Source organism: Prionailurus viverrinus, chromosome A3 (genome assembly GCF_022837055.1).
Source record: "Prionailurus viverrinus isolate Anna chromosome A3, UM_Priviv_1.0, whole genome shotgun sequence".
Taxonomy (NCBI): Eukaryota; Metazoa; Chordata; class Mammalia; order Carnivora; family Felidae; genus Prionailurus; species Prionailurus viverrinus.
Genome location: NC_062563.1, coordinates 131,611,483 through 131,639,339, shown reverse-complemented (window position 1 = coordinate 131,639,339; position 27,857 = coordinate 131,611,483). Strand labels below are relative to the sequence as shown.

General features: G+C 52.7%; 1 protein-coding gene across 1 annotated transcript; it reads left to right on the top strand.

Annotated features, from left to right (window-relative positions):
* The first annotated feature begins 772 nt into the window (after positions 1-772).
* Positions 773-27,324, top strand: TRIB2 (tribbles pseudokinase 2). The gene is made up of 3 exons (XM_047853955.1): positions 773-2,452; positions 7,203-7,495; positions 24,809-27,324. Exons 1-3 carry the CDS (start codon positions 2,183-2,185, stop codon positions 25,275-25,277), a joined length of 1,032 nt encoding a protein of 343 aa, XP_047709911.1. The 5' UTR covers positions 773-2,182; the 3' UTR covers positions 25,278-27,324.
* The last annotated feature ends 533 nt before the right edge of the window (positions 27,325-27,857 follow it).

Sequence of the window (27,857 nt, the reverse complement as noted above, 5' to 3'; positions counted from 1 at the left end):
CCGAGTGCAGAGGAAGAATTAGGGCTTGAATTTGGTCTGAGTCCAAAGGTGTCTTCAGCTGAAAAGGCTCAAAGCGTCGGGAGTGCGGAGTGGGTGGAGGGGTAGGGAGGAGGGCGACACCAACCCAAAGGGTGACTGTTTTTAGATGCGGAGTAAGGTGTTGGGGAAAGATAATGAAACCGATTTTTGAAACCCCGCGCGGCACCGCTGGTTCAAGGGATCGCCAACGGGAAAGAGCTCCTGGCTCCGAGCGGCGTGTGAGCCGCGGTGGCCTGAGGCTCACAGGGTGCCTGGCTTCCCGGGGCGGGTGGGGGCGGGGGGGGGAAGCGCCTGGAAGATGAACTAGGCGAGCACAAGTACGCTGAGCACTGACGGCGCTGCGTGGGGGAGACGCGTGGGTAGCTGCGGCCGGGGGACTCCAGCACCGCCGCCCGCCGTGGCGCCGCGACACCCACCCCTCCCCGCGGCGGGTGCACTCTCTCCCGAGCCTGGGGCCGCGGAAGGATATCGCGCTGCCACCTCGCCGGGGCCGAGGCGGAGAGCTGCGAGGCCGGCGCCCGCGCCCGGGCCGGGAGCTGCAATGGCAGTGGCAGCGGCTGGCGGGCGCGGGGAGCCGCCCGCTGATTGATGGGCGCCCGGCTCAATGAGGGGGGCCCGGGCGGGGGCGGGGCGGGGCCGGCCCTGGGCTGAGCCAGTCGCGGGTGCCGCGGGGAGGGGCGGGGGGGCGGAGGCTCCGTGGAAATGTGTCGGTGACATTGAATGGGGAGACGGAGCGCGAGCGAGGCGCGCGCGCGCACACCCGCGCACACAGGGCCCCGCTCGCTCCGAGATCCCCGGCCACGTAAGTAACTATTAATACCGCCTCGCCGGGAGTTGCGGGCGTGCTGAGCTCGGGGATTGGCCTCGGGCACGATCGGCCATCCCCTTCAATTTTAAATACACATTCCGCTTACCTCGGGGGGAGAAAGAAAGAAAGAAAAAATAATAATAAAAGACGAAGAAGAAAAGCCATCAATTTTCTCCAAAACAGACCCCACCGGGCAATTTGGGCTTTTCGGGTAGGGGGAGACGGAGTTGTCGTAAATTATTCCAAGGCAAGATCCAGGTATCCAGCGGGAAAGGAACGCCGCAGGTTGGCTGGGCTGGGGGCGCATCCCCTTCCAGCGCCCGGAGGATCCCCCGGAAGCTCGTGCCGGGGGAATCGGAGACCGCCGAGCCACCCTCGTCCCTGCCCGCACTTCTCCCTTTTTTTTTTTTTTTTTCTTTTTTCTTTTTTCGGAGGACGATCTGGAGCACGAGCGAGCAGCGACAGCATGAGCCTGTGCTGACCTCCGCCCGGCGGGCCAACCCGGGCTTTGTCGCGGTACCTGCGCCCGGCCCGCGCCGCAACTCCGTGCCCGGCTTTTGCAATCTTTTGTTGGTAGCGCTGACCGCTCCAAGTTAAATGCTCCCTCGCTATTCTTTTTTTTCTGTTCTTTTTTTGTCTGTTTGTTTAAATTTTGGAGAGCTCTTGCGATCTTGGAAAAGCCTCAGACGCCATCTACAGTTAAAACGTAGGTAACTACCCTCTCCGGCGCCCCCTCTTCCACGCCCCCCACCCTTTCCACCAAAAAAGGGGGTGCAGCGCGGATTCTGTCTGCCGTGCGGCGCGAGCCGGTAGACCCGTGCTTATTTCCTTTTTTCTTTTTGTTTGGTTTTCTAACGCGTTGAGACTGAGCCGCCGCCGTGCGCCCCTGGAAGATTGCACGAACTACGGCCGGGCTCCTCCGCCCCGTCTGCGTTTCGGAAGCCTGCGTGGGGATCGCTTCGGGAGACCGGGCGCTGCAGCTCCCCACCTTAGCAATCCGGTTACTCGCCTAGCTAGATCCGCGTTGGAAAGCGAGCGGGAGAGAGAGAGAAACTAAAAGTGCGGGGATTCTGCAGATCGCTGGCTGCTTTGGGGTAACAAAGGGACCCGAGTTGCTGCCGACTGAGCACCCCCGGGAGCCGGGCTCGGAGCAGACAAGGTGCCCGGCGGCGCCCATTTGGGGGCTTCTAACTCTTTCTCCACGTCGCCCCTCTCCCGTCCCCTCCCCTCTCGTTCCCTTTTAAAATCCGTGGCACCGAGGCGCCTGCAGCCGCACTCGCCAGCGACTCATCTCTCCAGCGGGTTTTTTGTTTGCCGAGTGCGATCCCCACACTCATGAACATACACAGGTCTACCCCCATCACAATAGCAAGATATGGGAGATCGCGGAACAAAACCCAGGATTTCGAAGAGTTGTCGTCTATAAGGTCCGCCGAGCCCAGCCAGAGTTTCAGCCCGAACCTCGGCTCCCCGAGCCCGCCCGAGACTCCGAACTTGTCGCATTGCGTTTCTTGCATCGGGAAATACTTATTGTTGGAACCTCTGGAGGGAGACCACGTTTTTCGTGCCGTGCATCTGCACAGCGGGGAGGAGCTGGTGTGCAAGGTAAAGAGCCCGGGGTTTGTTTTTGCTTTTTGTCTTTTAAAAAGATTCCCCGGCTGTTTGGAGGGGGCGGGAGGTCGCCGAGCTCCGGAGCCTTGGGGGAGGGAGACTCGCGGGATAATTACCCGTGGCCTCGTTAAATGGGTTTATTTATTTGTTCACGTTCGGCTAGTTGCGAAGTTTTTAGAGCGTTGCAGACAATGGGGCGGGCTGCGGCGGGGGCGTTTTGGGGAGAGCCTGGGGCGGGGAGGGCGGCGGGGACAGCGCGGGGGCCACGGCGGACACGCGTGCTCCCGAAGGCTCGTGGAGCGCCTGGGCTCAAGGCCGGGTCCCGCCGCCCAAGGGATTTCTCCCTGTGTCTAGCCCCCTCCCCTTCCACCGTGGAGTAGGGAATCCCCCGCTAATTTTAAGGCACTGATGACTGGGTTCCCTTCGCAGCCATTGTTCTTAGAAGCGTGCAGGTGTTGAACCTTTGTTCGGAAGGTGCCCTTTAAAAGACACACACAAAGGTGTCCCCTCTGGCGGAGCCAGGGGCCCAGCGCGGGGAAGGAGTTTACAAAGAGCTCTCTACTGCCTGCAGCCTTGAAAGGAGGGTGGGGGGTGGAAATCAAAGCCGCCAGCGCACCTTAGGGTGTAGGAAATAGTGAGCCCTTTGGGTCCTTCTCTCCTCTCCATTTTTCTCATCTCCGGACTTCCGTGCCTGAACACCCCCCTCGCGCCCCCCACCCCCAGCCCACACCTCTGCCTGTATGGTTTACAGGTTTACAGGCTGGCGTTTGGAGCCCCAGACATTCGCAGTGCTAATTCAGAGCCGGGCACTTCAGTTCCCTTTTTGTCTCTGACCCCCAACAGTGACTGGTGTGTGTGTCTTTGTGTGTGTGCACTCCAGAGGAGGGGGGATGAGAGGGGGGATAGTTGCAAAAAAAGAGAGAGAGAGAGAGAGATTGGGAGAGAGAGAGAATAGAGTAGAGCCTACCGCTACCCAGGCATTGGACATAGATCAAGAATTCATTGTCACTTAATTTTACATTTGCTCACTCTTGGTTTTCCTGGGGGTCTGGTGGGGGGAGGCTAGGGGGGTGGTGAGCAGTGAGGACCTTTGCTGTCTTTGAAATGGGCACTCTGCACAGCTGTGCTACAAAAAAATGCATCACACTTTTACCATCAACCACAGACTGCTTTATTTCATAGGGGACTGGACTCTTGCAGTGTAAATGAGGGTTTTGTGGGGGGCTTCAGTCAGTTTTGCAATTGCTCAGTTCAGATCTCGGGAAAGTCAGGGACTCTTTAAATATAGCTCTCTCCTTGTACTGAGCATCTGGTATTTTGCATCTTCTCCCAAGTTATTGAGACTCAGAGCAACTGTGCCCGGTTAACCAAAATTCAGTAGGCTATTCAGAGCTGGATTGAATTCTCAGAAGACCTACAACGTTGCACAATAGGGGCGTCATCCTTTGAAATGAATGAATTCAACCGAGCTGCCACTGTCCTATGAAATATGCACAATCGCCCCGCAGTGAGTGTGTTCACTCCTTTTGCTCAACTTCAGTACAACATTTCAATATTTTTCAAAGGCTGGAGACGCTTGCACGGAAAGGGATTCTGCCTCCAAATTCTGCAGGAGCATCTTGCTGTTATTTCTTTGTTTAAAGGCAGAGGTGATTCGCCCCTGCTGTTTCTTTCTCCCTCCAGATTCTTCAAGGCATATTTCACTTGGGGCTGACCTTACAGTGTCATTCGTGGACTTGCTCTTTGGCCTGAAACTGTACTTAATCTGCTGGTTTAGTTATTGCAAAGATTGAATCAGCCCCTCACCAATTACTGTGTGGCTGCGAGCGTATTTAAGTGCAGTATCATTGTTCCGCTGGACAGAGGTCATCCCTTTAAGACACGGCAGCCTCCGTTTTCCTGCCTTTCTACCAGAGGTGACATGGGTGACGACTTTTTATGCAGCCATCCTTGTCCATATCCTAGGAAGCTCCAAGTGGTTTTTATAAGGCTGCTCCCATGAGCCACCCTCAGAAATACGGTGTGAACTCAGCTTACTGTGGGGCACTGTGAAATCTACACAGTGCATCAAGTTCCTTTTGATGTCTCAGAATATAGAGTTCATGTCTCCTAGCTCTATGTTGACCCAAGGAAAAATGTCTTTGCAACAACTGATCAAATGTAAAGATGCCATTACTATAGAGGACCCTTGAGAGAATTCTACAGGATGCTATTTGGGGTCATTTAACCAACATAAGCAAGCCTGTTTATTGTCTCCAGGAACCTACTTTAAGCTAGGCAAATGGAAGAAGGGAGCTTCAGGGGGTCTTTACCTTATCATTTTCATGGAAATGATGGTAGTACAGTGCAGATTGACATAATTAGTGCCTTGGCATAATGGGCACTTTTTTTTTTTTTTTTTTTTTTTGGTAAATGCTATTAATGATGGCCTAATCTTACTGCCTTATCTCAGCTGTCACATTATGTAACTAAGGTTCCAAATTAAACATTTAAAAGAAGCCGGCAACCAGGCTTATGGCTTGATTTTGCATTTGAAGGTTACGGTTTAAATACCAGTCCAACCCCATAAAGGCCTGTTATAGCTGCTAATAAAAGTTTGGTTCCTACCCATTTGGGAGAACCTAAGTATTTGTTTTGTTTTTCATGCTCTGTCCACCATCTTGGAATTTGATCTGTTCTACAAAGGGTACTGGCTATTTCTTGAAGCTGCTGTGAATATGTTTCTTTCTTTCTTTTTTTTTTTTTTTTTTTTAAAGAAATTTCTGTGTCCATTCAGTTTCTCATCAGTGGAGCAGGATAACAGATTGAGGGTGTTGAGCAAAAAAAATCCCCTTTTATTTTTCAAAAAATGCAACTTGAAGGAAGAAGGAGATTGTAAATAATCTTAACTCATGAGCACTGGCGACCGGAGCCCGCAGCCCGAGGCTTCAGAACACAGCCTGCCCGTTACATAACACAGAGTGTTTATGTTAGCCACTGCAACATGTCTATTACTCTCTGTGAAATTTTTGAGGCTTTACTTGGTTTCTGCTGCCCACAGCCTGGGTGTTAAAGTTGACTCAGGACATTTCGGATTCCTAATTGAATGGACCTCTGAGGTCACTGCTCGTAGGTCATCATTTGACCATATCAGGGTGTGATTTGTGGTCTCTGGAGATAATGAAGTATTCATTCTTAAATTTTAGGTTATAGTGGTAGCAGCCGAGATGCCTCATTATGGTTCATTCACAACGTTACTGTTACCTTGCTTCCTCGCCCCGGGTTAGCACCAGCCCGCTGAGGTTCTCGCTGTCCTTGTTGGACTCACCGATTTCTTTCGGTTTTTGATCCTAAGAGCCTGTGTGCCTGGATGGGTTTGGGAAGGTCTGTGAGTCCCCTTAAAATGAATCTCCTATTGTGCGTGCATCGGAGACTGGGCATTGTCAGCGAAGAGGGGACAGAGCTCTTACCAGCTTCTCCTGTGGGACCCAAAAAAGGTCAACGGTGTTCTAAGTCAACATCTTCCGTCTCTGAAGGGGAGGGAGGCCCAGTGACCCTGAGTGCTTTAGCCATCTTATCCAGATTATTGGGGGCCAAGCCAGGATTAGAGCCTCGGTGTGGTGATTTCTAGGCCACGCTGCAAAATGGGGATCAAGGAGAGGATGTTCTAACTAATGAAAAAGATTTAAGAAGCTACATGGTGGTGTGCCCGTAGCACTGAGTGTTGTTGGAACATTCCTGGCCTCCAGTGCCTTCCAGCAAAGCCCCTCATGCCTGCCCCTCACTCCTGCAGGCACAGAACAGAGTCATGTGCCCACATTCCCAGGCAGATAGGAAAACCACATTCCAAACCCAGGGATTTGTAGTCCTGATTTAGTGGAGGTCTTAAAATGAATGAAAGCTTTTTCTTATGACCTCAAAAATTCTCGGTAGTGTTAATTCCTCTTAGGTTGCTTTCAGAAAGGTATCGGGGACGGATTTTCTTTTTAAACAACCCCACAATGAGGTGGCATTTCACAGGCTAATTTTGATTCACAGAAAATCATTGCATAACTGATTCATTGAGCTAGATAGCCGTGCAGGAAATAGAGAAGCATGTCTGCTTTCCCATTACAGCCTGTGTCCTATTCCTAATTCTGCCGCTGGGGCTTGATTTGACTTGCTCCCTGAGCCTCGATTTGCACATCCGTAAAACGAAGGTACTGAATTAGATAACCCTAAGGCAGAGTCTACTTTTTTCACTGTTAATTGCTCCTGTCTTACAGTGCTGTGCAGCGCAGTCGCAGAGCATAAAATATGTTGCCCACAATCGCTGCAGTGGTACAGAGACGTACATTTCTGCTCCGTTTTGCGTTTGGAAGGCGAACAAGGTGTCGTCTGTGCAGCTCGGGGTGGGCCACGTTCCGATTTTGCTTTTGTTCCTGTCTCAGCGGAGGTGATCGGGACTTCCCGTTTGTGTGCTGTATGACCTCGCGCAAACCGCTTTGACCTTTATTTTCTCCTATAATCCTCCCCACGCTGTGGGTCAAGCGCCATTTGCCATTTTGCACGTGACCGTTCGGAAGCCCAGAGAGATCCAGCAGCTCATTCAAGGCGACCCAGCTTTGGGAGCGGCCGGCAGGGCCGGGGTGGTCTGGGTCCGCGTTCGGTGTGCTTTCTCGTCCCCTCAGAAGCCTGTACGGTGGGAGGTGTCCGCACCCTGTGATTTTCTTGGTCGTACAAGAGGGATCGCTGACTCTCCGTCTCGTTGTGACCCCTGCCCTAGGTGTTTGATATCAGCTGCTACCAGGAATCCCTGGCCCCGTGCTTTTGCCTGACTGCCCACAGCAACATCAACCAAATCACCGAAATTCTCCTGGGGGAGACCAAAGCCTATGTGTTCTTTGAGCGAAGCTATGGGGACATGCATTCCTTTGTCCGCACCTGCAAGAAGCTGAGGGAGGAGGAGGCGGCCAGACTTTTCTACCAAATCGCCTCGGCCGTGGCCCACTGCCACGACGGGGGGCTGGTGCTGCGGGACCTAAAGCTGCGGAAATTCATCTTTAAGGACGAAGAGAGGTGAGTACCCTTCCTGTCCAGACCTGACACTCTAACAGGCCGTCCAGGAGTGGCTTGCGTGAGAGGTTGGAATGGACTATTTTTTTTTTTTTTTTTTTTTTTTGCTGCCTGCTGTCCAGGTGAGAAGAGAGGGTGGGAGGACAGGGGTGGGGGGTGGGGAGTGAATGAATATTGCCGCGTTCTAAGCGCCCTCGGAAAACAAGTCGCTGCTCCTCTAAAGGCGTTACAGGATGCTCAGAGGGCAGGTGCCAGGACACTCTGTGACCCGGTCGTTATTTTTGCTGCGGTGTCGTCAGCTCTGAAGGGTGGCTGCAAGCCTGTGTGGCGTTTTCAAGGTGCATGAGGCACGATGGCGACAATCGTGCCTTCAGAACGCTCGGGGCCTGGCATCAGTCATTTAGAGCCCATTCGTCCGTTCCCTCATTCAGGAATACCTCAGGGTGCTTGTGGGTGTCAATAAAGTGTGCGTGTATAAATCACAATTCTCAGTACTCTGAACATCCGTGTGCATGAGCTAGTTGACTCACCTATAAAGGAATGTTCCAAGCCCTAAAAGAAGATGGTCTCCCGGGTCGGATGGGAACTGGGGGCTGGGATGTGAGTTTTAACTAGGACTTGGAAGGCAAGGAAGATATTTTATAGGAGACGCGATGTCGGACCAGACTTGAAAGATGGTGAACATGTTACGGCCAATGTGGGAAGGACCCGTGTTGCCGGTGAGGAACCTTCCAGTGCAGATGCACAGCTGGGTGAAGGTCTGGGTTACTGGAGGCGACAGCTGGACAGGCTGCTGGGCATCTGGGTTCCATTCATGCTTCTTCCATTAACTCGTTGCGTTCTGTTTAGCAAACGCACTGGGGGCTGCTTTGTCTTCCAGCTGACTTCCATTGTTAAAACTCTTCCAAGCCACTTATTTTTCTCTTTTGAAGAATGTGCGTTCTCAGAGGGGTGGAGGCCACGGATTCATGTTCGTTGCCGACTCTTCCAAAAATTGTTCCAGAGTTTCTACACACGTGGGTCGTGGAGTTACCACGACTGCGTTGGGCATCCTCCCCTCCTACTAGGAAAGTGGCTGGTGAAGTGAAGGTCCGTTGTCACAGAGCTGTTAAGAGCCATCTGAGTGCAAAGCCCATACGTGCCATTCATTCACTCGCTGGGCAGATCTGTGCGTCTGGTGCAGATCTTCCTGTCAAACCTTCCTACCTTCCAGTCAGTTTGGCCTGTGATATTGTAGGCTACTGCTTCTCGACGTCAGGTGGTGTGCACTTCGTTTTTTGTTTTGTTTTGTTTTGTTTTTTTCATCTTTATGGGTTGAGCTAATTGGGAAATGTCTGGGAAGCATTGTGGGATTAGCGAAGGTAAAGGGCCTGTGGTTACTTAACCCAAATGGGACAATTTCATGAGCATTTGCAATCCAGCTGAGTATTCAAGGTTCAGAGGGCCCGTGGCCACAGAGATTGGTTATTGTTCCACATTTTCACCCATAAACAGATATCTTAGGCATTTGTGGCAGCCAATATCCTGGTCTTTTTTAGTGCACGGATTTGACCCTTATTAATAAACTGAAGAAGAGGGAGCCATTCAGAGATCTAGAATCTGGGGCCACCCTTAACCATTTCTCGTCTTCAGCTCAGATGTATCTGCCCTCGGAGCCTGGAGACTCGGGTTTGTACCCTGGTTTCATCTTTAATACTCTCTGACCATTTAGATTGGTCCCCGCCTTCTGGGCTCAAGTTTCTCATCCTTTTATTGTCCTGGCTCTGTTTTATTGGTTCTGAGGTTTTTCTGCGTTACAACAGATGTGTGTGCTTCTTTGAATATTCTCATTGGGAAGTAAGTTCGGCTGTGACTCCCAGCAGAATCCCGACAGAGATACTTTATCCTTCTGTGTGCTACCTTTCTTGGACACGGAGTAACTCTGACTTCTAAAATGAGAGGTTAACAGGTTATTGTTGAGCTTAATTCTCTCTGCAGGTTGGGGGTGGGTATCCCTGTGTTCATTTCACAGAGGAAGACTCAGAATGTGGGAAATCTCTCCGTGACAGACAGGAGAGAGTCGAAGTAAGGACATGTGCTCTGTTAAATCAGCTCTCGAGAAATTCATCTGCCTGCCCTGGGCAGTAAGGGCAACGATGCCCTCTTTCACGGGGATCCAGGTTTTTAAGTATCACCTTTGATCGTGTCTCTTGAGAGAGGAATTTCACACAGCAGCGAGTACAGGGGGTGGTGTGTCCAGCGATAGCACATGTATGGTAAATACATACTTAGGAAGTGGGTCACAGCAGGGTGGACACCCCCAGGTGAGAGCAAGGGGGCACGTGTAAACTCTGGGGCCTCCAGGGGGCCATCCTTCAGTCCTGTCATGTTTGTTGCTGCCTGGAATCAGAGCCCCAGGGGTGAGGGTGCTGGCCCCAGTGCCCACGGCTTGCTGGAAGCAAATAAGGGGCCGAGTCAGACCTGTCTTGTCCTTTATGGTGGCGAAGCGAAAATCCTTGATGTCCCAGTGCCTAGAGAAGAAATACCAAGATGTCGGGGTGCCTGGGTGGCTCAGTTGGTTAAACATCCAACTCTTGATTTTTGGCTCAGGTCATGATCTCATGGTTCATGTGTTGGAGCCCCACATCGGCCTGCATGCTGACAGTGTGGAGCCTGCTTGGGATTCTCGGTCTCCCTCACTTCCCCTCATGCACACACTCTCTCTCTCAAAATAAATAAATAAACTTAAAAAAAAGTAGAAATGCCAAGAGGTCAGAAGCTTCTGACACAAGGACTGTGCATTTCTGGTGTTGATTTTGGAGTTTGTGTTGGACATTTGCAAAAGAGCATGACCCTTTCTAGAAAGATCTAGAAAGAAGCATCCCATGTGAATGTGAAACCAGAATACTTCACCAGAGCATGCATGGCAAAGCTAAATCCTTTTTAACTTTAGAGAGCAATTTCCTTCTGAGAAAGGAAACGTAAGTGACGGGGAGGAAGCTGGTCATCATCTGTCCCTGGTGTGTCTGGGAGCACCTGAGCCCCGTGCAGCCTCGCATCGCTGCGGGACTGTCAGGGGGAAGGATGACTCCTCATCTGATTGGCGAGGTGACTGGGTTGCACAGGAGCTAAGTGACCTTTCTCAAGGTCACTGCCGGCATGCCCGTGGAGCTGGCCTGGAAATCCTACCATTTGACTCCAGAGCTCTTTCCCTATCCCTCACCTTGCTGAAGGCTCGGTGGACTTGTCCTTCTTAGCATGACCGGTGTCTCCTTCTGGGCAGCTCTGAGAAGGTCGCTCTCATTCTCAAGGACACTCTAAATGTTCTCATCGGTAGCTGATAAGAACTTTGTTTCCAGCCAGCTGTCAAACTTTTTGTGAAAGAGGAATAATGCCTTGTAGCCTTTCTCCTTGTTGTTTTGGTTTTTAACGTCTCGTTCTCAGAGCGTGAGTCTCTGGTTTTGTCACTTAACGTGTTTCTCCCTCCGTGTGTCCAACAGCCATTGGGTTTCGCAGCAGAGTTTCTCTTTGTTGGTCTGCACAGTGGCCCACATGGAGCAGCCCGCCCGTGTTTTGAGGGGGGCAGCGGTCTGGGACCTCACTGGGACCTTGCTGCTGGCAGCTCTCGCCATCCATGCTAATCAGCAGGACCTCCTCAATAGGTATTTCGATAGCACTAGAGCCTCTGCCTCTCCTGACATCATGGCACCCGTAAGAAAACAATGGGTTGAATTGGAAAGGCCTTTGAAACGTTGAACGATGGAGTCTGTGTCTGTGTTCGGACCCTTTATGCATTGGTCCTATGGGGGACAAACACAGAGGAGGCTTTTGGAAGTCCTGTGTTATTAAGCTTCCCATCACCAGACCCCTCCTTTGCGCATGGCCTTTGATCTCTCAAGGATGTGCTTCTTACTGGTTGATTCTCTTGCAGGGGTTGAAGGTGAAAGCCCTCGCCCCCCCCCCCCCCCCCCCCCCCCCGGGTTCCCAAGGAGACCCGCCTGTGAGCTGACTTCCTATGCATGAATTTCCGATCCTGGACTGTAACTGAATCCATGACCAACCCGTGAGAATATTCTTGGTGGCGCTGTGAGGGCCATCAGTCCAGGTTCCCAGAAACAGCTCTGAAGATGCCACCCCATGTTCTGTTAGGGCCTGATGGCAGTGTGCCTTGTCTCTCTGTGTTGAAGCCGCGGCACCTCAGATTCTTTGGCTTCCGTTTTATTTTGGTTTGGGTTCTAGATGAAGATTGTCTCTACCTCTCATTAGCTACCCTGTCTGGGAGGAGTCCTTTAATGCTTCTGAGCTGCGGATTCCTCAGAACAGAAGTAAGGTCTGCATCCCTGTTGGTGGTTGTGAGAGCTGAGTGTCGTGATCCAGAGGCGTACAGGGTGGGGCAGGGGCTCGTGATGGCCAGCAGCTCCTAAAGTCATGGATAACATGGTGCCACTATGGAAGGGCCGTTCCCAAGGCGCCGGAAGTGCATGGAGAATGGGCTCCGCCCCTTGGGCCGCCATTTCACAAGGAGTGAACCCTTGGGGGTCTAAGGGTTCAGATTTAAGCCACATTGCCCTCTCGGTTAATGACAGGCATTGCATCAGTGTTGAGGGGAGGGGATGGGACCCGTGACCAGCAGGGCAAAAGCGCAAAGGGCGGGGTGGATGGCTCAGCAAGGCCAGGAGGTAGACGAGATGTCCGCAGGGGAAGGCGCGTTCGAGGCGCATGCGCTCCCTCGGCCCCACGCGGCCCCTGTGTTCCCAGCCTTTTGCTGCTGTCTCCTCCGTCCCTGGGACGTTTCTGCAGGACGGACCTGCAGTTTTGTTTTTGTTTTGAGGAAGTTAAACCCTTACCCTGATTGGGCTCACTCTGGACACACCCTTTGCATCCACAGTTTCGGCAGTAAAATCGGAGATGGGCTGATGGGGTCAGAGGGGCCCCCTGTGGGTGGGAGCCCTGAATTAGATAGAGGGCAGTGACCGTGCCGCTCTGCCCGGGCAGCCCGTTCTGGGAGGCCTCGTGTTTGAATTTGAGCCTCCAGGGGAAGGCCTGAGGCTGGGAGAAGACCCCTTACTCCCACGGGGAGGCCGAGGCACTGGATTCTAGGCCCTGCTCCTGCCCTCCTTACTGAACTTAATCTTGAGACGTTACATAAGCTCTTCTGTCCAGACTGCCTCATCTGCAGAGTGGAAGTAACAAGGAGACTTTCTTTGTGAAATTAAATGAATTAATGCGGGTGAACCCGGTGCTTGGAACCTGATCAGCCATCAGCAAGCGGTAGCTCCTGCCGTCCTCACATCCTGTGCACTGGGTGACAGGATGACACTGGGTGACACAGGGCCAGCTCGCCGACTCAGATGTGGGGAGCCCTTTAAGCTGCTGCAGCCTGGGGCTCCCACCATGGTGCCCGTTTTTGGCCCGCTTGATTTCTCTTCTCCCTTGGGACAAGGCTCCTTGCCACCCCCCTCCCCCAGCGCCCTTCTCCCCCGGTCGCAGTTCAGTGTTGACATTTCACCGCACAGAAATACCCCCTGTGAATGGAGAAACATGCCTCTGTACATGTTTCTTCTTTGGTTAGAAGATTTTTATCTCTTGACGTCACAGGTTTGATTTCCTCTGCTTCGTGGAAGCTAATCAGTGCCTGCTTCTGCGGGAGGGAGGCCGGACCCTTTTTAGAAACCCCGCAGCAGCCCTAGGGGCCCTCGTGTAACCATCTACCCGGGCACCCGACCCGTGTGTCCTGTGGGGCCCAGGCCTTGTGTTGCCCTGACCTGCCAGTCTCTCTCTCTTTCAGTATCTAGCAAAGTATAGAGTATCCTGCTTTCTTTCGTTAGTAACGATTTACGTTAAGTGGTAAGTTCACCGTATTTCAGGAAAATATCTTACCTTTTTGCTTCCCAGGAGACAGAGCTCCTGGAATTCACTTATTTATGTGGACCACTGTTATGTACTTCAGGCATGCCAACCCTTGGGGAAGGCTCACTGCCCCCACTTCTCCCAGGATGGGTAAGCGATCCCCCCGACCACAGCACCCCTGCAGTCTCCCCTCTGCTCACATTGTACATGTGCATCCCTAGACCATCCCCGTCTCCTCCTGGGCTGGGGGTTCTTGGGGACTGAGGCTGCCTTGGTTTCCCTGCTGCCGGAACACGGTGGGCACTGCGTGAACGAAGATCTCCTTTATTGAGCGCGTGCATCTCAGATTGGATTCTCACGACGGAATGAGAGAAGGTAGAAGTGGGGGTGAGTACAGATCGTTGGCCTCTAGATCATTCCCCACATTGGGAGCCCCTGAAAGGCTCCGTCTTATCGGTCTCTCACGGAGACATCTTTGCAAAGAAAACTCCTTTCAGCCTTCTGCCTCAAATGAGAAATTAACCCATCGTTGCCATTTGGATTTAGTGATTTGTGCAGAATGACATTTGAGACAGTGCGGTCAGTGTCTGTGGCCGGGTGTCGCGTTTATGAAAAGCTTCTCTAATCACAGTGAGAGGGGAGAGCATCCTCACGGTTCCTCGCTTAGAAGTGGGCTAAAAGTCGGCATCCTTCAGTAGGATTTCTGGCTGAGCTGCTTACTGCTTGGGCTTAGTCAGTTAGTTGACGGGCTGGACTGAGACCCTGGGAAGGTGAGGCCAAGGGCACAGCCGTAGGAGTTTTTACTGCCTCACTGAGCCGTTTGACCTTGGCCTACCTTCTCTGACGTGGGTTGGAGATGGTGAACTTCCAGTGCCCAGCACGGTGCCGGGCGCACTGCAGAGCCTTAAGAGGATAGCGGTCATGACTGGTGTTGGTCATCAGCTGCTGGCTTTGGGCCTCACCACCCAACCACCCGGAGGTCCCTTTGTTTACTCAGCAACCTGTCACGGGCCAGGCACCGTTCTAGGTGCTGTGGAAACTGCCGTGGCAAACGAGACCGAAGGCCTTCCCTCGTGGGACTTACAGTTTAGTGAAATAATACCTAGATACACCATGTGCCAGGCCCTCTTCTAAATACAAGGGCAGTTAAGTGAACTGATTTAATCCGAATTAACTACTGTATGTATATTGACCAGCTTAAAACCAGTGAGGAGGGGCGCCTGGGTGGCTCAGTCGGTTGGGCCTCTGACTCTTGATTTTGACTCAGGTCATGATTCCAGGGTCGTGGGATCGAGCCCTGCATTGGGCTCTGCACTGAGCACGGAGCCTGCTTGAGATTCTCCCTCCTCCTCCTCCTCCTCCTCCCCCTCTGCCCCTCTCCCCTGCTAGCTCGCAGGCTCTCACTGTCTCTCAAATTTAAAAAAAAGAAAAAAACCAGTAAGTTAGTGCTATTATCACCATTTCACGGATGAGGGAACTGAGGCTCAGGGTCCCACAGCTAATCAGCGGCAGGCCTGGGGATTTGTACCCGGGATACGGGACTCCCGAGCTTAGGCTCTGGAAAGACCACACTGGCTGTTGGAAATAGACACCAGCTAAAATTCCGCCCCTTGTGTCCGATCCCCAGAAAGAATTTTCTCATGCAAATAGGCGACAAGTAAACACCAACAGGACCTGACCGGCCGGAGTCTAAGTGAAGCTCAGTGCTTGACCTTCTCTGAGCAGTCATGGGCCACTAGTTCATTAACCCCCTGGACAGTCCTGTGATGTCCCGTTCTGTTTCATGGAGTGGTTTTGTTTTCTGTACAGAACTGTGAAATGGGGTCTGTTTATCTTTCTGTCTTCCCTATCTAGCCCAGGACTGGCATTGTAAATACTTGGTGAATGTCTGACAGTTGTCTAAGTGGGTGTGTGAATAGCCCCCTACACCCAGGAGGCATAAATATTATAAGAAAAATCCCCTAGAGATATTGATGGCAGGAGGCAGTAGATGGAAACACATTTTAAATGCCCTTTATCCAGTACTCTTGGGAGTTTCTCTAAAGCATGAAATAGAGTCCAGCCTATTTGAAATTTCTTTGGACTGTAGAGAGTACAGTTCTTAAGCAGAATCATGCCCGGATACCCTGAACTCCAGACAGCATGCTAGAGCTGGGGGCACCTGAGACGTGCGAGTCGTGCTACTTTGCAAATATTGATTAAGCATCTATTTTGTACCACATACAGCGCTAGGTGTTAGGGGTACAAGAATCGCTAAGGGGAGTTGTTGCCTGATGGAAGACAGTGTAATAGTTACTTTTCGTACCATGTTACGGGTTGCGGGTGGGCATTAGAGAGGTCTGTGGGAGCAGGAAGAGAATGTTCCAGCGGTGTAGTAGGGTGTAGAGAGTGAGCGCGTCAGTGAGGAGATCGGTTCCTTCTTGGGTTAGTCTGAGTGAAGTAGAGAGAAGGGGAGGGTGTTGGGAAGGATGAGTAAAGGCCAAGAGACGTGAGTGAGCCTGTGCAGGGGGGGGATGATGTACTGGTGGAGGGTGCTATATGGGGGTCAGAGATAAGACTAAAGAGGGAAGCACAGTTCTAGGGCCTGGGTGCATGCCCTCATCCTTAAACTTGACCTAAAATCCAGGAAATGCTACTGAAGGGTTTTTCTAGACAGGACAGGATGGGGTCAGGTTGTGATTCTGGAAGCGTATGGGCAGAATGGACCCGGGATGGGTATTGACTGAGGCTGAACCAGGCCCCAAGCGGTGGGATCAAGGAGGAGTGGGTAAGAGGTAGAATTAACCCCAACCCTTGGATTTTTACAAATGAAATGAGGAGGGAATGTCCTTCTCCAAAGTTCTACAACGTGTTGGCGGTGTGACCCAGAGCAGGGCTCAGGTTTTCTGGCTCCCAGAATTGGTCTACTATGTGCCTGGGCCATCTGGGTGAGGCCCAGGTTAGGACTCTGCCAAGTGGAAATCCCTGCCTGGCCCAGCGCTGGACCGCTGCTCCCAGTGCCCCCTGGGTCAGTGGGGTCAGAGGGACTGGCCTGAGCCCTGCTCCTGCCCTGCCAGTCGTCCTGGGTAGGAATGTTCTGGACCCTGAGTCAGCCTGACTACGCGGCAGGGCCGGAGCAGGAGCTTGAGGGGCGCCTGGCTCCCTCTCCCTGGGAGAATCCAGGTTGGGTGGGCCCTCGGAGCAGTGCTGTCCTGCCCTGGCAGGAGATTGCCTGCGGAGCCTTTTCTGAAAGGCTGGATCGATTGACTCGGGATCAGGGGATCTTTTGGGATCGCGTCTCCCTGCAGAGGAGCAGGAGTCCTGAACGGAGGACTAAGGAGGAGCTCTGAGTGGCGCTGCCTGTCTCCGGGTTCCCCGTCTGTTCCTGTGGAGACACAGGCTGCCCTCGGATGGTGTCTTCCTGCAGTGGGACGGCCTCGGGGGTGGGATGCGATGGCTTCCCCGCTGTCCTGCGCTCATAGTGTGTCAGGGCTCAGACGTGCACCAGCAGGCAGACCGCACAGGCCTTTCTGTTGTGGCCGGCCAGCGGTGCTGTGGAAACATCTGGGTGCTTGAGTCGGATCGGGCTTCTAGCAACTTCCTTCATCTTGGTAAGCTGTGATTTTTCTGGTGCATCACATGGGTGCAGGAACCCCCCCCCCCCCCCCACCTCCCTGACTGTGGTCAGGTAGTGAGAGGATATACCACCTGGGAGAACCAAGCAGCCCCTCCCTGTAGACTTCCCTCACCCGGACCCGACCTGCCTCCCTGTTGGTTACCTGCTGCCCTCCTGCTGATCTGGAAGCAGCCTGACCTTGGTGTCGGTCTGGTCACTGAATCTACAGGATCCGGTACGTCAGTGGCTCTCAGGGGTAACTGTTGGAGAAAATCTGCGCACTCAGGAAGCAGAGAACTCGAATGACGATTTATCTGGCAGAGTTTAGCAGCCTGTGGCTGTCACATCAGCTTGATGGCAGCCTACGGTGTGGGACAGTCCGTGGCTGGGCACCCCCAACGGTAGCCCCTGGTGGGACCCTTGCTTGCACAAGCCAGCTGGCAGCCAAAGGCAGCTTTTCACTACTGGGCAGAGTGAAGCCAGACCTGGCCGAGTTGACCTGTCTCACTTGACCCTTCGCCTGCTTGGACACCGCCCCCCCTCCCATGGAATGGCCTTCAGTGACTTCTCTGAATTCCACTGACCTCAGGACACCGGACTTCCCGTCCCGGCCAGGCCCACTTGGTCTGGCTGAACTCCCAGCCCAGCCCCACCCCGGCCCACCCTGTCCTGATCCCTTCCTGCCGAGAGCCCAAGGTGGTGTTTAAAGGTTTAAAGACAAAGCATGATTTGCTTGGCCAGGCCACTGTTGACTTTTTTGGACAGAGCACTGATTTGGAAGCTGAAAACCTGGTTTTGAGTCCCAGCTCTGCCATCGCTTGCTAGGTGGCCTTGGGCAAGTCACATCTGCTCTCTGTGTCTCAGTGTTTTCGTCTGGGAAATGAGAGGGTCCAGCCACCTCTCTCTGCCTCGTGAGCTTCCACAGTTAGGTCACGTGAGTGTGGGTTTTTGTCTGTGATCTAGTGCTCAGTAAACCTGGGGCCTTCCTTTCACAGGTTTTCTGTCTTTGTCACTCAGGAAATCTGTGTTGCTGGTGACAGGATGTGTTTTGGGGCGGGCACCAGCACGAAAAGCCTCCAGATGTGGACTCAGAACTCTGTTTCCTCCGTTATCCCGTCTGCGGGCTAGGACATTTAATCCCCTGTGCCTCAGTTTCCTTATTTCTAAAGAGGTTTGCGTGTATCATAATACTTGCCTTTCAGTTTTGTTATGAGAAATAGAGATGCAGACTGAAAAACTCCCAGCACCTAGTAGATGTCTTATTCACGGTCACTGTTGTTGTCACCATAATTGTCATTGTTATTATGCAGCTGTCACGGAGGAGACCGTGCAGTTCCTGTAGTTTCGATTAAAGACAATTTATGATTGAGAATTTTGAAGCAGGTATGTTTACATTGTACAGAAGGGAAACTGAGGCTGAAAGGTCTGGCTGTGGTCACACTGGTCTTGGGCCTGGGGCCACGGGGAGCCATGCAGGCCTCGGCTGCAAGTGGGTGGGACACTGCTCCTTGGAGGCGGGAGTAGAGCCGTATCCTGCTGGTCTGGCTTCCTCACCTGGCTGGGGATCTGATGGCACAAGGCCGGTAGCCAAGTGCACAGGCTGCCCCCGCGCGAGCCTTTTCCATTCAGAAATTAAAGCAAAGCAGGCTGGTTCCTGCCTGTGCCAGGGACGAGTTGCAAAATGCATGCAGGGATCCAGATTCTTAGCCAAGTGGATTCCGCCCCAGGCTAATGGCTCTTTCCTCCAAGAAGCTGCCTGGAGGTCGCCACTGTCATTCGTAGCTTTTTTGGTCACAGCAGTTGTCCACCCTCCCTCCCTCTATTCTTCATGTACCATTCTATTCCCACCGCCTCCCGGTAGCCCACTCTGATTTCCCTAGGAGTTAAAGAAGTGAGAAGAATGAGGAGGGCACATATTTGGGGGTAGAACATTCCAGGCCAAGGGAGAAACCAGTGCAAAGGGCCCAGGAAGGAACACGGGCAGAGAATTCACATCCACTTGGATCTGCCTGAGGCTTGTTCCTCTGTCTTGTCTCGGAGGCTCTGGGGTTGAAGGCGGGGTGGGGCTTATCTTACTAATAAGATGGGTTAGAGTTGCCACCATTTCTTTGCAGATTTCCTGTGCTAGGCTTTTCAGAAGGTACTTGAGTTGTTTCCTTTAGTCCCCGTAAAAAACGGAGAAGATGGCTGTCACACGTCATGTCCCTAACCCCAGTGCCTCCTTTAAATGCCCTGCCCATTCGTTAGTGGAACATTTGAATTCCTAGGACCACCGTGCCCTTGTTGATTGTTCTGGAAATCGATTCCTTTGCCTGGGAATTTATGGTCAGGGGACAGCAGAAGTTGATAGAGGGTTCATTTGCATCGTCCCTAGCGGTCAGGAGCAGGTGCTCTGCCAAGCACCCCTCCCCCCACGCTCTGAAGAGGAGAGAGGGGCAGCCCTGCTCCCCAGAGGGGGAAGCCAAGCCCCAGAGACCTTCTGAGGGTCCCTGCAGTTGGGCGGCAGGTCCGGTGCTGGGACTACAGCCCAGCCCCAGGGTCCCGACGTGTGCGCCCGGAAGGTTCTGGTTTAAAAGACGCACTCCAGACTGCTCGCCTTGACTCTCACCCAGGAGTGATCAAGTTCGGGGTGTCCCGAGAAGGAGACAAGGTCAGAAGAATGCTTGCGAACCCTGCCCTTCCTCCCCATCTTTTTTCTTAGGCTTCTTTTCCTCTTCTCGCCTCGCCTGCCTGGGATGTCGGTGCCCCTGGCCCTGGGCGCGTGTGTGCTGCCCCCCGGGGAGAGGGTCTCGTGGACTGGGATGCCCTGGCTGCTGTTCCCTGGGCTGGGTGCTCGGGTGGGTGGGGCAGGCCAAGGGCAGGGGGGGCTGGCTGCCTGGAGCCAGGGGAAAGGTGAGCGCCCCGCCCCCAACTGGCCTCACTGGCCTTGCTGGCTCACCCCTTCTGAGCATTGGGCTCAGCATCCACTTAAAGGGATGACTGTTGCTGCCTTGGAAGCTGATGTTAGAAACTTTAAAGAGGAAGTATATGCAGATACCTGGCGGGTGTTTAAGGGCACACTCTGGCACATCGCACAGTGAGCCGAACGTGACAGGTGGATCCGAAGCCCGGCTTCTGAAGGGAGGCGGGGGAAGTGGCCGGGGGGGGGGGGGTGGTCAGCTGGGGCGGCGGGGGGATCAGACGAACATCAGTAGCACGTGGGTGCCCTTTCTGTTACGCTCTCGGGTTCACTGGGTATTTGCACAGCCACCAAGTGCTGGAGGTGGAGGGGGAGAGAGGCGAGTGCCGGTCAGTGGGTTCCTCAACATGATTGAACCCTTGGCCATGGGCTTTTTTCCTCTGATCTGGAGAAGAGGCGTCGGGGTGGAAATAGGGTCTCTGCTGCCTGGGGGAGCGGGTGGGTCACAGGGGGAAGGTGACCGTCGCTGTCAAGGGTTGTGTCCTGGAAGGGGATAAGTCTGGAAAAGGGCTGCAGATGTGGTTTAGCATAAGGAGCTTGAGGTGGTGACGTCTGTCCCCTGCAAGGGCTCCGCCAGGAGCAGTTCATGGGTCTGAAGGCACATCTGTACCTGTCCTCACCCAGCCAGGGACTGAGGTGTTGGAATTTACAAAGCCTGTTCCCGTGGATGCTCGACCTGACATCCTCTTAATCCCGGCCAAGCGGGCAGAGCAGGGCTCTTGTTCCTTCAGAGGTGAGCACGCTGGAGCTCTGAGGGGTTCCTGGTGTGACTGTCCCTTTCACTCTCAGAGGGTCTGCTATGTGGCAAGCCCTGGTCTGGGTGCAGGAGATACAGCCATAAAGAGGGGCGATGTTCTCCACATACAAAATGACCTCAGCCACCTGCTCCCGAGCTCCTGGAGGTGGCAACGAGGTGATCGCCCTTGCAGGGACCGCGGGAACCAATGCAAGACTGAACGACGATTCCCGGCACCGTTGTGGGGCCTGCGAGTCCTGGGGGCGGGTGCTACAGGATGTAGGATGGTCAGCCAGGGGCTCTTTAATGAAGCTCCTTTGAGCAGAGACCTGAAAGAAGGAAGAAGGTGAGCAGGAGTGAGACGCCCCTGGATCTGATAGAAGAACATTCCGGGCAGGGGCTGGGGGAAGGCGTGCACAGAGACCCCAGGGAGCACTGTGGCGGGTGGTCGGTGTGTTTGAGGGACCGTGAAGAGGCTGGAATGGGGCGGGGGTCAAGAGGCCTGGGGCTCACCTCGCAGCCTTGGGGAGAACGTCCCCCAGACCCACTGGACACCGGACTGTCCCTTGCTGCACAGCTAATTACCGTTGCCACAGCAGCTAGAGTTATTCCTGTAGGCATTCTGCTGTCACGACAGTGACCTTGGAGGCCAGGAGTCTGGCCAGCTCCTGAGCCAGGCGGGGCTGCTGCTGGTGAGGGTCGGGCGAAGGAGGCTGTTGAGGGAACTTCCTTGGGCTGGTGATTTGACCCCCCTCCCCTCCCCACTCTGGGTTTCCGTGACTCAACTACCGGAACATCGCATAGGGCTGGTGTGGGTCTGCCCCACCTGCCGCCTTAGGTTAGAAAGAGCAGCAGGAAGAAGGAGATTTGCTTTCCAGCAGCCCAATTCCAGATCAACACATCTAGGCCCTTCCTGTGTCTTGAGATCATTCACTGAGGAGGGAGGAGAGGAACAGAGCGTGTGTGCTCCAAGTTGTAGTGGAATATGGGCGAGCAAGGAATGAGGGCGCGTTGCTATAGATGCGAATCCCAGGATGTTAAAACAGGCAGAGACTTTCAGGCTGTCTGGTCCAGACGGATGTGCGAACACGCTCAATGCTGCTGAACTGTCCAGTGAAAAATGGTTAAAATGATACATTTTATGGATACTGTACCATAATAAGAAAATTAGGGGCGTCCAGGTGGCTCAGTCAGTTAAGCATCCGACTTTGGCTCAGGTCTTGATGTCATGGTTCGTGGGTTCGAACCCCGCCTCGAGCTCTGTGCCGACAGCTCGGAGCCTGGAGCCCGCTTCAGATTCTGTGTCTTCTTGTCTCTCTGCCCCTCCCCCACTCACATTTTGTCTCTCTGTGTCTCTCAAAAATAAATAAATAAAAAGAAATTAAAATTAAAAAGGACACTACCTTGCCCAGCACCCCTCTTCAAGTTTAAGAAACAAAGAGATTGAGGGGCGCCTGAGTGGCTCAGTCGGTTGGGTGTCCAACTTCGGCTCAGGTCATGATGTCACAGTTTGTGGGTTCGAGCCCCACGTCAGGCTCTGTGCTGCCAGCTCGGAGCCTGGAGCCTGCTTCCGATTCTGTGTCTCCCTCTCTCTCTGCCCCTTGCCTGCTCACACTCTGTCTCTCTCTCTCTGTCAAAAATAAACATAAAAAAAAAATTTAAAAAGAAACAAAGAGGGGCTCCTGGGTGTCTCAGTCAGTTGAGCGTCCGACTTCGGCTCAGGTCATGATCTCACAGTTTGTGAGTTCGAGCCCCGCGTTGGGCTCTGTGCTTGCAGCTCAGAGCCTGGAGTCTGCTTTGGATTCTGTGTCTCCCTCTCTCTGCTCCTCCCCCACTTATGCTCTGTCTCTCTCTGTCGCAGAAATAAATAAACATTAAAAAGTTAAAAAAAGAAACAAAGAGATTGACTTCCCAGAGCCACACCACAGGTAAGAGATGTAGTGTGGCCTGGAATCTGCCCCCCCCCCCGCCACCGTCTTCCCCGCCCCCCCGCCCCAGGCTCCCAGCCCGGTCCCTTCACCAGTGACAGGGCCATTTATGGATCATGGACATAAATGGGTGCAGGGGAATGCGGTCACTCCTTAGTCTTTGAGACTTCTGTAATCCAAGTATGAGATCTTAGAATCAACCCAGGGTTTCATCACATGTTTTGCTTATAGAGTGCTAGCTTGATGACCCTGAACCTTGCCTTCCTTCCGTGGCTCCCTGAGTAGCCTTGGTGACCGCCCTGAAGGGGTAAGCCCTGTCGCCCAAGGGAGAAGCAGGATCAGTAGTTCATGGACCCGAGTCACAAGCTCGGATCTGGGAGGAGAGCCCCGTGGCGGTTTTTCCTCCTCCCTGGCCATTTGAGCCCCGTGGCGCCTCTGGACGACAGGGCGCGTGCTCCGGTGCGCACTTCTGAGATGAAGGAGGTAGCTGTTGCGATGACACCGACCTCGCGGGACCTCGTAGGCACTGTCCGTGAGGCCCTACCCCCTCACTCCGGCCCCTCCGCCCTGTCCCTTGTCACCTTCATGGCAGGCATTCGTCTGTGTGATGGAATGGGCCCGAGTCTGCGGTCTGACAGCTCCTGGACCTGAGCCATGGAGGGTTCTGGATGGGAGAACAGGAGGAGGATTTCCATCCTAAGCTCTGGAAGGTAGTGGTACCTAGCTTTCCACTCAAGGAACGGCAGGGCAGGGAAGCGGGAATTCTCGGAAGGCCCCTGAATCAAGGAGAGATGCCAGTCTTAGGGGCTTATGGCGCTGGGTCGGGGGCAGCCGTCAGCCTTGAACAAGTCCTTTCACGTCTCGGTCCTCAGCTTTGTTCACTGCAAGTACGTATTATTTTTAGGAATTTAACTTCCAAAAGTATTTACTGAGCCTTATTTTATGCCCAGTGGTCACGTCAAGCCCTGCTGTGCAGAGATGGGTGCTAGGCCCCGGGGGCTCTGAGTTCAACGTGGGATTTCTCCATCTCCGTTGAGGAGTGCATCCAGGAGGGTCCCGGAACCCGTCAGCCAGCTCATTCGTCCTTAAATGGCAAGGGGCAGGGGCACCTGTGCGGCTCAGCTGGTACAGAGACCGACTTTGGCTCAGGTCATGATCTCGAGGTTCACGAGTTCAAGCCCCACGTCGGGCTCTGTGCTGACAGCTCAGAGCTTGGAGCCTGCTTCCGATTCTGTGTCCCCTTCTCCCTCTCTCTCTGTCCCTGCCCCACTCGTGCTGTCTCTCTCTCAAAAATTAATAAACAAAAAATAAATAAGTAAACGGCGAGGGCAGATCGACAGACATACCCCTGCACTCGTGAGAAATCAGCATCGTGCGTGAGTTGTCACAGGCAGAAGATACAGGCAACCAGGTCACATTAGTATTACGTAAGTCAGGGACCAGCCCCTGGGAATGTGATTGGCAGGACGGGAGGCAACTTCCACAGCAAATCTTGGCAAGGGGAGGTCAGCCCTGGGAGGGCTTAGCTGCTGGTAACGGATGCCTGCTCGAATACATTCCCCAGCCCTGCCCGTGTCCTGGAGAGGCGGCTTGGTATTGGGGAAGGAGGGACAGGTTGATGAAGCAAAGTGTGGGGCAGGTCTTCTCTATCTCCCAGCTGAAAGGCGGTGAACAAATTACTCCTCCTCAAGCTCTCTGAGCCTGGATGTTCTTATCTGTAAAATGGGGTCGTAAAATCTTCCATGTCTAACAAAAGGACTGTTGATAAAGCCAAGATACCGTTGAGTAAAAGGTCCTTCCATACTGTGTTCTATCACGTCAGCCGGAAGCTTGCCGGAACGTGTGGACAGAGCTTCTGGGAGCTTCCCAGTTGGCTGGATCTGAGTTCAAATCCTGTGACTCCCCATCACTACCTAAGGGCGTCTTTGAGAATAGCACTGGATCTCTTACTCTCTCATCACTGAGATGGGGAGATAGTCAAGTCATTTAGAGTCTTTACTTGCTGGAGGTGTGGGACCCTCCCACCCCCAGTAGATCTTAAGCCTCATGCAAATACCCTGTCACTCTTGTTCGCTCCTGGGGCCCCCTGCCCTGGAACAGTGTCTGGCACCTAGAAGGCACCTAGAGGTCACGTTTGGCTGGTTGAATGAATGAATGAATGAATGAAGGGTCTTGGAAACATTCAAGCAGGAGCTGTGTGATGTGACAGTGATGAGATTCGTGTGCGTCAGAGCGCCCGTAGGAGCTCACGCTTTCCTCTCTCTTGCAGGACCCGGGTCAAGCTGGAAAGCCTGGAAGATGCCTACATCCTGCGGGGGGACGATGACTCCCTGTCAGACAAGCACGGCTGCCCGGCTTACGTAAGCCCAGAGATCTTGAACACCAGCGGCAGCTACTCGGGCAAAGCAGCCGACGTGTGGAGCCTGGGAGTGATGCTCTACACCATGTTGGTGGGGCGGTACCCTTTCCATGACATTGAGCCCAGTTCCCTCTTCAGCAAGATCCGGCGGGGCCAGTTCAACATTCCAGAGACTCTGTCGCCCAAGGCCAAGTGCCTCATCCGAAGCATCCTGCGGCGGGAGCCCTCAGAGCGGCTGACCTCGCAGGAAATTCTGGACCATCCTTGGTTTTCTACAGATTTTAGCGTCTCGAATTCAGGATATGGTGCTAAGGAGGCGTCTGATCAGCTGGTGCCGGATGTCAACATGGAAGAGAACTTGGACCCTTTCTTTAACTGAGCTCACGCCCCACAGAGACTTAAGCAGGTACCGGGAGCGAGAGAGGGCAGAGGAAAGTCCTTCCGGGGCACGCACGTCGCCTGGCTTGGTGTTAAGACAGACACTGACACTCAACGTTTTCTCGGTTCAGAGAAGGAGAACCTTCAAGGAGCTGACCGAACATGTAGCATGGGGGCGAGAGATGTGGGGTGGGAGTCTGGGGTCAGGTCGGAGGGGTGGGAGCCCCTGGCGCTTCCCCCTTCCCTGACGCGGCCCCCGGAGCCCACCCCTGCCAGCGGGGCTGTTTCTGCCTACCCCACTTTTCATTTCTTCCAAAATAGTTGCAGATCCTGACGGAGCCCAAACTCTCTGCCTCAACCACACATCTTGGCATCGCACTGTTAGCTTTTAACTTCTTGTCACGATTCAGGGAAGGTACAATTGGCCAAGGATTCTTTCTTTCTTTCTCTTTCTTTCTTTCTTTCTTTCTTTCTTTTTTCTTTTTTTCTTTTTTTTGAAACAAGCCAGCCACCTACCTGATAATTATTAATGGGGTTCATTTAAAAAACAATTCGGTGCACACAGACTGACATGAAACCTGGGTGCTAAAGCTAAAAGAAAATAAAAGTCCAGTTTGTGTCTCTTAATCGCTCTTTTCAACTCATTTCTTCTAAATAAACGATTTGCCATCCTGGTCAGGAAATGACACGTTGATGCTCTGCTCCCTGAAGGGGGAAGAAAAAAAAAAAAAAAGTCTGTCCTTTAACAAAGTGATTCTGTTTTGTGTCCACGGGTTTGTGGCAGGAAGCTATTAGAAGTCAAACTTCCAGAGGCATTACCGCTATTAGAGTTTAAAGAAAGGAAAGGAAGGGAAGGGAAGGAAAAAAGAGAAATCCGCTCCCGAATTTCTTTCCTTTGAACAAGGAGGGCTGCCTTATAGATGGTCCTCTCTGCTGGGACGATGGCACCGGGGCCAGGTTAGCGGGAGGGGCATATTGAGAGTCCGAAGCTTTTGGCAACACTCTGGTCTCAACGAAACCTCTTGTCTCTGTTTTACTGGATGACCAGTGACGCAGAGCAGGTTGTCGCACGTGATGAAATCCAGGGCAGCTATTTTGTTTCCTTTAGGAAGAACGATCCTTTTGGCTCGGAAGGCCCTCTGGTTTGGACAAAAACCCTCGGTAGAGACAAGCGGGAAGAAACATCAGCTGAAAGCTAGGATGTTATAAATACAAACAGCTCTCTGTCCCAATACGCACCTTTGTGTTTTCAAGAACTCTTCTATTTATTAAGGAAAATGTCACATTGTGATGTATTAAGCGAGTACTTCAATTACGGGTTGACTTGGGATGACGTTACATGCTGTAGTTAACATTTATATATATATATTTTTTTTCTCGTTTGAGTATCTCTGTCCCTGAAATAACCTTTTGTTTGGCTTTTCTAGATAGCTTTGTTTGATTTCGAGTGGCAACTGTTTTTTATTACGGCTTTTCTATTGCTGTATGATACAGAACACTTTTGGCATAAATATTTGTGTTTCCAGTACCTCAGTTGTTTGGATTTTACCGCCTGTATACGTTTTTGTGAAATGGTCATGTTTTTGGGTAGGTAACACGTGGACTCTAGTATGTAAATGTTACTTGAATCTGTGCTTCATTATAGTATGTAGCATGTATGTGCAGACCTTGGATGCTTTATGCCTGTTCAGCAGGGGCTCAGCCTTCACGTTCCCAGGAGGGCGGCTTAACCGTTCATAGTCAGGAGACAAGGCGGCCATGATTCTATTTTGATAACGGAAGATAACAAAGGAGAGAGGTTTTTGTTTGTTTGGGTTTTTTTTTTGTTTTTTTGTTTTTGTTTTTGTTTTTCACATTCTGAAGATGGTGCTGTGTCAAGAAGGACCTATTTTTCTTCCCCGTCCCCTATTTTTTAAGTCCCCTGTCGGAGGAAAGGTTGGTGGCATGCATGCTGGGAATCTATGGCCTCTGGTGCTTTGTCCTGTATTTGGTTTAATGTTTTTGTCCTAATCTCTTCAATCAATAAAATTGTGCGTATTTAACTAAAATTCCGGGGTCCTGCAAATGATGATTCTCTGCCATCTGTGGTTTTGTGGGCACTGCGCACCGGCCCGGAACCCCTGACGTCCTCTTGGGGGCTCACTCTTGTAGGGCGAGCCACTGCGACTGTTGGTACAAAGCGAGAGCCAGCTTCCGTCGTGTTTGGGCCTATGCTGGCCAATTTAGAGGGGATATCTCACTGAATTCATCGTCACTGCCGCCTTCGGAGGTGTGAATTATGTTCCCATCACAGATTAGGAAATAAGCCCAGAAAGGTGCATCACTTGCCTGGGGTTAAACCACCTGTAAGGGATCGAGTCAGGCGCTGACTCTGTCTGTTCCGTCCTGAAGCTCGTCATGCTCTCTAGGATGTTAGATCCCAGCGGCTCCCAGACCAAGTGTGTGGTAGTTTTGAAGGAGCCAATCTTTCCTGCACTCAAATCACCCAGGCTTCCAGACAGTTCCCTAGGAAAAGGCCTATCTGCTGCAAACCCCATTGGAAACCTTCAAGGAGACCACCCGACCGCCAGAAACTGTCTAC